The 10324-nt window shown below is 44.1% G+C and overlaps 1 protein-coding gene across 2 annotated transcripts in view; it reads right to left on the bottom strand.

Moving 5' to 3' along the window:
- PLCG2 (phospholipase C gamma 2) overlaps positions 1-10324 on the bottom strand; it is a 106654-nt gene that overhangs the window by 36318 nt on the left and 60012 nt on the right. For both annotated transcript variants that reach the window (XM_019505479.1, XM_019505478.1), the window contains exons 10-16: positions 9663-9764; positions 9369-9487; positions 6832-6917; positions 5340-5460; positions 4081-4249; positions 1290-1394; positions 982-1071 (exon numbers count right to left, since the gene is read on the bottom strand). In XM_019505479.1, coding sequence (XP_019361024.1) covers positions 982-1071; positions 1290-1394; positions 4081-4249; positions 5340-5460; positions 6832-6917; positions 9369-9487; positions 9663-9764 — 792 coding nt within the window. The remainder of the gene's footprint in view (positions 1-981; positions 1072-1289; positions 1395-4080; positions 4250-5339; positions 5461-6831; positions 6918-9368; positions 9488-9662; positions 9765-10324) is intronic.

The raw sequence follows: 10324 nt of genomic DNA on the forward strand, positions 1-10324 counted from the left end.
CTGCACCAGCTGTGAAATAGGAAACTGCCCAAAAATAGGTTAGTTTGATTAGTGGAATAAGTGTTAAAAAGTGAAGATAATCGTTAGCACCTGTAAGGTAAAAAACAATGGGTCACTGACTCCTTTAGCTGCCTGAATAGTATAATATCAGAGCTGCACCACGCTGCCGGACCTCTGCCTACAGTGTCCAGGATTTCACATTGCCCCATATGGTCACCCTATGTATACACTTCTTTAGCTCTAAATTAGCATACACTACACATATTTTATTCCGCTTTCAAAAAATGGCTGTCAAAGTTGTTAACAGAGGCCCAAATTTTCATCAGGTGACATCTGCACCTGCACCCAGCTATCAGACAGATTCTCTACAGATGCATGTGCAGCAGAGCAATCAAGTGTGCAAACGACTAGGGAGTGTAAACACACCCATCTGCAAACACTGTAGAGACAGTCTGAGAGGAAGATTTTGACTTTCAACTTGAAAAAGCTTCAGGTAAAATTCATCCCCTTAGTTTAAAATTAAAGAGAGAGAAGAATCATTTATTATTCTCTTGATGTGAGCATGGTATTCCCATAGGCACCAGACATCAAGCAGCCGAAGAGGAAGAGTGACACTCCTTTAGATCATGTGTAACACAGAATTCAAATCAGACAGGGTATGTGATTAATGCAAAGCACTGGACTATGACATGCATATATCATGTCTGTATTGATGCTCTCTTCAAACTTATTCCATGGAAACAGAAAGAAAACCTCAGTGCCCTCCTTCCTCTGTTCAAAAACCCTCTGTGTAAAAGCCTGTGTGTGACTTACAGCCAGAGTGAAGATGATTAAAATGCCTGGGTTTCTGGAGGTCTGGAGTAACAAGCAGGATGAATTTTAGTTTCTCCTGTCTAGTCACAACATGAAAAAACCCCATTTAGAGTTTTCACCCAGAGGGAGTGAGCTTGAAAAATGAACACCAAAAAGACTAGCCGTTACCTTCTGTGGATCTTCATCAGGGTTCTGTTCTATATCATCGCCAAATGAAAGCTTTTCATCAGCAACAGCACAGTAGTGTCGAGTCCATTTCTGGAAAGTAAGACAGGTGTTAGAACTGTTAACAGGATGATGAGACAAAACTGCTAAACCCAAGCGCAGAGCACCTCTCTTCTACACATGTACACACGCATCAAAACAGCAACGACCAAACATTACTACCTCTGCCTACTAAGAATGCTCCTTTAATATTTAAATCTCTGTGGCATCTGAGATTTAACAAGCTGCAGCGGGCATCAAAGAAATTATACCTGTTCAATAGTATCCCACATGTAAAGTTCTCCTTGTTGCTTTTTCTCCTCCTTTTTGTCTTCCGGGTTCACATCTACGTCTCCCTTCGGTCCCAGCTTTTTGTGCTAAAAAAAGGTTTAAATAAAAATGATAGATTCTAGTCCTATTTCCTGAGCATATACCAGCAATACCATAAGAGTCAAATCTCCACTTGACTTCTGTTTGCTATCTTGTATGCAGAGGTTACATGTGGATTTAAGCAGGAGGTGCAGCTTTCTATTCTGAATGCCAATCTCATCTGAGTGTTCCTCTAATTACCTGACAGCAGGCACTAATCAAGGAGAAAGAGAAACAACTCGGAGGATGAGAGCCTACCATTCATTAGAGGACACATATTGTTAAATTACCTTTGTGTGAGAAGAAAGGAAGGAGAATAAAGGGGGAAGTGGTTGTCAGACCTCTGGCTGAAGAGAAAAAAGAACACAGCTAAAAGGAAACTAATTAAGAGGAGCGGAAATCTCTTATCCCAAGAAAAAGACCGCAAGAAAGAAACAGAGGTGATTATTTCACATCAAATGGACCCAAATTCTGCTTTCTCCTCCCACAAATGTATAACTCTTCCCTGGGATAGAAGCACTCAAGTTCTATTGTGCAAAGAGCAAGAGAGGCAGGACCCAGGGAAGTCCATTGAAATGCAAATCTCCAGGAGATCATGGCAAGGACACTGCAATTGCACAATGACTGGGTCGAAAGGTATCACATAGTGGGAGTACAAGGGCAATGCTGGTGCTTGTAGCCAGGAGAAGATGATTCTTAAATTACTGATACACATGCCAAGACTTTCAGTTTGTTCAGGATGCCAAGCTGCTATGTGAAAAGTACACGTCAACACCCTTGAGAAGAGTAATTCCAATGATTATCTACAGAATAAAGTCTTCCCTTCTAATGAAAAAGGTGCAGTGATTTAGACCATCCCAGAACCAGCACAGAAACATTTATGACTGGACAGAACAAAGAGAAAGCCAAGTGAAGAATAAGTCACTATGACCAGTGCCACAGGGTAGGTGAAATGGCAGCAGCCCAGATATTTTATGAGGGGGGGAGTATAGGAAAGAAGAATTAGCTCAGGGGTTGGCACCCCCAGCACACATGCCAGACCACTGTCCTCACATGCACACTGCTCTCACATGCCATGGGCACATTGTTCTCACGTGCTTTGGGCACACCTCAGCAGGCCCAGGCTCTGGGCACCTGCCACCACCACTCATGGAGCCCGGGAGCAGTGCAGAGGCTGCAAACCCTGCTGCAAGCAGCCTGGGCTCCATGGCAGGCAGCAGCTACCCAGAGCCCAGGCCAGATGTGGCAGGCAGTCAGGAGGCTGCAACCAGTGCAGCAAGGTCCAGATCTCTGGCGTGGTGGTGGCTGCAGCCACCCACCCACCCCCCTCAGGGCACATGGTGGGAAGGGCCCAGGGAAGCACAATCCCGGCCCCTCCCCTGTCCTCTGCCCAGCAGCGCATGTGCACCCGCCACCAGCAACAAGCCAGACCAGGACTCCGCAGACCTTGGTTTGGCTGTTTGCAGCCTCCCCAGTGCCTGCTGTGAGCAGTCCAGGCTCTATGGTGGGTGACAAAGACCTGGCCAGAGCCTGGGCCTGCTAATTAGGCAGCTCCATTTTATGTAGGCAAGTAAACATCTCATGTAGATGTGGCCCCAAAGAGTGACATTAAGGAAGACTTTTAGTCTGAAGAAAAGAGGACTGAGAGGGATTTGATAACAGTTTTCAAATCCCTGAAAGGCAATTATAAAGAGGCTGGAGACAGTGTTTCCCTGCGACTGTAAGGGACAGGACTAGGAACAATGGCCTTAAACTGCAGCAGAGAAAATGTAGGTTGGAGAACAGAAAAAACTTTCTGACTGTAAAAAACTGAAACAGCCTACCTAGAGAAGTTGCAGGATCTCCATCCCTGGAAATTTTCAGGATCAGGTTAAACAGGCGCTTGGCTGGGATGGTTTAGGGAGGGATGATCCTGCCTTGGGCAGGGGGCTGGCCTATTTGACCTTATGAGGACCCTTACTGTGATCATACTTTACTACGATTATCTGAGTGTAAGACCCCAAGTTCTCAAAGCTGCTAACAAATCTACCTATGTTAGTCATACCTTTATTCTTTGTGTGTGCCAGAGTGCCATTTGCTTTTGCAATGTTCAATGAACAGCATCTTTTGGCAAATGAAGTCTATAGTCTGTAAAGTGCTTTGGGATCAACTGGAATGGAAGAGGTTATATAAATACTGGCTAATAGTATTAGTATTATTTTCCATTCAAGAGCATACTTAACATTTTTATGCAGGATGTAATTGTGCAAAGAGTCTATGATAAGGATTGGTAGCAGCAAACCTTCCTGAAATTGAATGGTGACATTTTAGAAGCTGAAAGGTTTGCTGGGAGACCTTTAGAAAAGAGCTGACATTTCTTCTTGCACTTAAATCAACCACATTAATTACTACGAAAAATCAAACAGCAAGCAATTTAGTATGTAATTTAACAAAATTCCATAAAATGTTGCCAAGTGCTAGTAACATGCACTTCGAGCAACAGCCTCTTCCATCCCAAAGGAGCCCAAAATGCTTTATAAACATTAGTTAATTAAACCCAGGTTTTGCTCATTTTATATGTGGCAACTACAGACTTGTCCAATGTCACATAAAAGCTAAAGCAGCAGAGCCAGGAAAGGAATCCAGAGTCTTGGTTCCCACCATCCTGTTTAAAGGTACCACAATACACTGTGAATCCTGGAAAATGAAACATGCCTTAATGATAATTTTCTCTTTCAGCTGAGTTGGTGATGGCAGCTGATCTGCACTGGCTTCAATAGGCTTTGTCAGAAGCTGGTCCCCAAATACGTCCTTGAACACTTTGGCCATGTGTCGCTGCTGTTCCACACTGCAATGCTCTTCAATAGAGAGAATCACAGGGAAGCTGGGACAAAGAGAACAGAGAGGCAGCATTCAACATCTGTTCCTAAAAAAGGGCTGGGGTGGGGAGGGAAAGCCAAAACAAATGGAGAGAGGAATGCATACACCCATAACCACTAGATGACATGCTCCAAGGAGAGTACAGGCACTCAGGGAAATTGTCAGTGTACTCATTACTTTGTGGTTCGAGGTGTTTATGGTATAACAGGAAGCTTCGGTGCACCCATGTTGACTCAAACATCTAGTTGCTGAGATGATGATACGCATCTGCAACTCACTCTGTCAGACAGACTCGGAAAACCCTGCATATCAAGGCATGCCTGTGCTCTTTATATAGCTCCCTAAATCCCATCCACTTCAGAAGCGTTGCCACACCAAAAATAAACCACTGCCTTTGCCAGGTTGTAGCTGCTGAGTACAGGCTAAGACTCATACTGCTGTCAACAGGTGCTTGGGGAGGAAGTCTTTCGCTTTAATGGAGGTACTGCAGTCTTTGTTCAACCCCCAAGGGGAAACATTTGAGAATGGAACAATGTCTTCTTCTCTCTACGGCCGACCAATTACACCACATGGGAATGATGACAGGAGGCTTGCAACCCTATCTCCTTCCCAATCAAGAGATAAGAAAAGGGTTAGAAAGGTATCTCAGCACAGAACTGGAAAGGCAAAGCTGGGACACTGCTGTCAATTCAGGTCACCAGAGCCAGACGCTCACAGAAAGGTTTCCCCATCTCTCCATTAAGGAGCTCACCTACATTAGTAAGTTAGTGGCTCTGAGTTTCCATCTCACTAACACTGCTCAACATTTCCAATAGTTTAAAAATCACATTATTGAAAACATTTGGTATCATAAGGTTGTCTATCCAGGCAAGGTCTCATGCAGGGAGATGAAGAGCCCCTTTTGTGTTTTCTAGCTCTCCCAGCAGCACCCTGAAATGTTATGGGCCCTCTCCTGCAACTTAAATATACCAAGATTTGTGTCTCTTAGAGTATCACAGAAACCACGCTACGGAAGGTATAGACATTTTGACCTTTTCATGAATCCAACATGAACAGTAAGGAAACACCAGCCTATGAAGTTATGAAAAACTTACTCAGATGTGACAAACGCATGATCCTTGATGGCCTGCACCACATCATCAAATTTGATTTTTGTTGTCCGAGTCCATCCATGATAAATTATCGGTTTCCCATCAGGACCATCCCAGCAATCCACTAATGAGCACAGCAGGAGGGAAAAAAATAGAGGCAAGGTAATTATTTAAACAACTCCAGTGTATATGACACAACTCTATCCAGTGCCTCCAAGTGTTCTATACAATTCATCATATACATTTATATTTTGTTAAAATGCTCCTTGAGATGGATTGATGTTCCTTACAGAGAAGATTAAGTTTAAGCATCAAACACAGAACGTAACACAGAATTTTCAAAAGTAAGAAACCAGGAAACAAGGGGCGTTCTTACACATGTAAGTGCCGCAGCGTCAGGCACTTTGAAAACCACCCCGCACGGTGATGCTTGCAGTTGTATAAGTGGCAAAATGCACGTCAGCACTGAGAAAATGGCGGCAGCGTGGTTTTGAACTAACATACCTTGGAGGTGCTTTAGTTCAAAAGCGCACCACCATCATGTTCTGTGCGCTGACCTGCATTACGCAGCTCAGCGCAGTTCACCTCAGCTTGCCTGCAGAGCAGACTTGATTCATCAAGTCTACTCTTAAGCGGCGGATCTCCAGCATGTTGCGGGAAAAAATTATGTGTATAAATGCCCAAGGAGTTTAGACAGTTGTTTAGACTGTTTACTACCTATATTCACAAGTAGTAAATCTGCTCCTACAATTTGGAAGTTTCTCCATTTACAGCTTATCCTAGTTCTCAAGTTGGTACTTAAGACAGGTGCTCAGTTACCAGATTAATAACTATACCATGGGGCCTCTTGTAACTATGGGAGAGACAGAGAAAGAGAGAGGCTGATCAGCCAGTAGCAAGATAACTTCTGAACAGTGCCAAGCAGTGCTTGGCCAAACAACCCGCATAAAATACCATAAAATGTGGACAAACTCTTCAGAGGATATCCTTGTAGTTACTGGAGAAATTAATTTTATAGACTCTTAGCTGGGCTGACACTATTTTCTGTGTGATACCAATACCAACACAGAGGGGCTGCAACCTGGTGCTCATGAAACAAATGTCCATCAGCATAACTGCATCAATTAGCTGCAAACCTTCATCATAAATGTTCGTCATAAAGTTATTTACTGGGCTTTAAACCGTTTGCTTTCATTTGGTAACTGTGACAATTTGTCACTGGTGTATACCCTGAGCTAGGTTTGAAAAGGGCTAGTTAGACTTCTAAGGAAAGAAAAAGAGCAAGTGCACAGTGGAATAGATGGGCATTCCTGCGAAAGCTGGTTCAAGGAATTATCACATCATTTAACAAGAAATGCATGACCCTGTGTTTAACACCCCCCCCACCCCGCCCGCTCTTGTTTGTGTCTGTGCTTAGCAATCAGAGGCAGCTCCACCTAGGTGGGGAACAAAACCATTCTTTCATTACATGCCAGTCCACGAGCCTCTTACTCACACTCAATACAGCGACATCCCATGCGAAGGCACCTGATATAAGCTTCTGTGGAGGATTCACTTCGAAGCTGGTCCCCCGTGAGGTATCTAAGCAGAAAAATGAGACTGCGAGTTAGGAAAGGCAACGATGCCAACATGTTCCCCCTGCCCCCCATCTTTTCTAGCTGATAACTGATAGTTTTCCTATTATAGAAAATCCTGTTTCCTATTATCTGGGCTAGGAGTCTGCGTATTTACAGTTCACAAACAGCAAATCTTGAAAGACCCACCAGAATGGCTAAGAGTAAGGCAGGCCCCACTATAGAAATTTTCAGCCACGTTATTTCTTAAAGGTTTTTATGTTTAAGGAAGAGTTGATAGCAACTTAAACTCCTAATAACAAGGAAACTTGCACCCTCAGCAAGTTTGCAGATGACACCAAGCTGCGGGGAGTAGTAGATACACTGGTGGGTAGGGCTAGGATTCAGAGTGACCTAGACAAATTGGAGGACTGGGCCACAAGGAATCTCATAAGGTTCAACAAAGACAAGTGCAAAGTCCTGCACTTAGGACAGAACAATCCCATGCACTGGTGGAGGCTGAGGGTGACTGGCTGGGCAGCAGTTCCTGGGGGTACAGTGGACAGTCAACTGAATATGAGCCAGCAGTGTGCCCTTGTTGCCAAGAAGGCTACGGCATACTGGGCTGCACTGGTAGGTGTGCTGCCAGTAGGTCAAGAGAAGTGATTATTCCCCTCTATTCAGCACTGGTGAGCCCACATCTGGAGTGCTGTGTTCAGTTTTGGGCCCCCCGCTACAGAAAGGATGTGGACAAGTTGGAGAGAGTCCAGCAGAGGGCAGTGAAGATGGTTTGGGGTCTGGGGCAAATGACGTCTGAGAAGAGGCTGAGGGAACTGGGCTTATTAAGTCTACGGAAGGGAAGACAGAGGAGATTTAATAGCAGCCTTCAACTACCTGAAGGGGGGTTCGAAAGAGGATGGAGCTGGACTGTTCTCAGTGGGGGCAGATGACAGAACAAGGAGCAATGGGCTCAAGTTGCAGCAAGGGAAGTTTAGGTTAGATATTAAGAATACTTTTCTCACTAGGAGGGCAGTGAAACACTGGAACAAGTTACCCAGAGAGGTGGAAGATGCTCCATCCTTGGAGGTTTTTAAGACCCAGCTAGACAAAATCTTGGTTGGGATGATCTAGTTGGGGCTGGTCCTGCTTTGAGCAGGGGGTTGGACTAGATGTGACCTCCTGAGGTTCCTTCCAAAACTAACTTTCTGTGATTCTCTGAAGATCAGAGTGAGGGCTGACATCTTGGGGCATGCCCCACATACCTATGTATGGCAACAAGCATGGGCACTCAGTTTCTACAACCCATATCAGCCACATTCAACTCCTTCACTGGAAACAATCCTTTCCACTTTGGAACAGCACAAGCTGTTACACCCCCAGTCTGTATTCCAGCATCTCCCCACTGGCCCCCTGCACTCCCTCCTGATCTGGCAGAGCTCAGCACAGCACTTCTGTCACCTTTCCAGTCACACAAAGGTGGTGGCATTTTCCACCCCAAAACGATCTGGCCACATTAAAGCAATATTACATCCTGGTTTTAGAAGCTGACTGGAGGCCAGTACTCCTGGGTTCCATTCTTGGTTTCTGCCACAACTTTCCTTTGAAACTGTAAGCAATATAAGTTTGAAATACTATCACCATCCTTCTCTAGAACTCTGTTTAAACAAAGATGCATGCACAGCTGACTACAATGCTGCAGTACAGGTGGCATAAGGAATACCAGTACAATTCTGACCCCTTGTATACAATACACAATAAGGTACATGCATCCCAGAAAGAACTTTTACCCAAATTCTGCAACTTGCACTGAGACAAAGTCCCACTACTGAAGAGGCTTAAGATTTGCCTCCTAAAGTCTCAAAAAGCCTAGACACACTAGGTCTGAACTGGGCAGTACATGCAGGGCTCTTTGAAGAGCCCTGACTCCTAGGGCACATCCAGATGAGCATGCGCGTGCGCTTTGCAGGGCCTCAAAGGCTTCTCAGGTGCTGCAAAACACATGCAATGCACATCGAAAGGTTCTTCACTCTGCATATTTGCAGCACAGAGCCAGAACATGCGTGCAGGGGCATTCCCCAGGCACAAATAGCAGTGGCACATAGTTGTGCCACTATTTGTCCCTGGGGAAACACATGTGCACACTCGTCTGGACACACCCCTAGAGTTATTTACAGGAAGCTTGTGCAGGAGTCTGAGCATAGACTAATGGCTACAGTTCTCTTCCATTTTCTCCTGGAAAGGTTTTTTTTTGCTTTGTATTTCTTGGAAATACAATTCACTGCTTCTCAAGATTTTTTTTTTTAAGTTTTCAGAAAAAGGTCAGTGACCACTGTCAGGTGCATATGCATAACCTCCCATGGAGTCTTCCGAAAGCCAGACTGCACATTCCTGGCATAACCTGGACTTTTTTCTATTAATATATGCCAGGTCTATCTGATCAGAACTAGAAGACCAAGGTTTTTAAAAAAAGAAAACTTACGTGTTGTGAGAGGAAGAGATCCAGTAGTGGGACAAAGGGTTATTCATATCCTGGGCATCTATTGCATCATATTTATCATCCCAAATACTGTTTTCTTTTGAGAAAAGGTAAGTCAGAAACTAAAACATAAAGACAGAGACTGGATGTAAATGCATTTGGTTGCAAGAGGGAAAAGAATACAAAACTTTATAAAGAGTAGAGTTCACAGAACTTGCTCTCTAATCAGCAAACTACAATTTACAGGAAATAAAGAGAAAATATAGATAACTAAAAGAAATTATCATATTATCTCACCTCATCAACAAAGAGGAAAGGCTCAGCAGTTTCTCTCATAGTGTCATCTATAAACTTTGTCATTCGTTCTCTGACTTTACTGATATCCTGTGCCCAAGATTCCTTTAAATTAAAAAAGAAAAAGTTATAGTCATTTGTTTCCACTGCCAAAAGCATAATAATGCTCCTTACGTGTGTACTGTATAAAATAAAAGAGAGAGATTTTCAGAGCAGCAATCAACTGAATGGCTCTCATCTGGCTATAGTTAGTTGCTGTATCTTCTGTTTCACCCATCCAACCTGGTTTGGGCTATAGCTGTATTTAAAATGATGATGTCTGGGATCACATACAAATGCAGTCACATACCAAAGAGTGAATGAAACTGACACACTCAGAGGTTTTGCAAATACCTCTGGCCACTTTACATCAATCAATGCTGCCTTGTTAGCGCAGTATGTAGTGCGTCAGTCTCATAGTCTGAAGGTCATGAGTTTGATCCTCACACGGGGCAGCGGCAATATTTTCCCTTTTTCAAATATATAGGGAGGATGAAGAAAGCACTGGGAAATGTGGGGCCCCTACAAAATACGCTGGGCAATCTGGTGGTTGCGCCAGAGAAGAAAAAGGAACTCTTTAACCAATTCTTCAACTCCGTTTTCTTGTGCAGGGACCGGGACTTCCC

This window comes from Gavialis gangeticus, unplaced genomic scaffold (assembly GCF_001723915.1).
Source record: "Gavialis gangeticus isolate Ggan-Ray unplaced genomic scaffold, GavGan_comp1, whole genome shotgun sequence".
NCBI classification, from domain to species: Eukaryota; Metazoa; Chordata; order Crocodylia; family Gavialidae; genus Gavialis; species Gavialis gangeticus.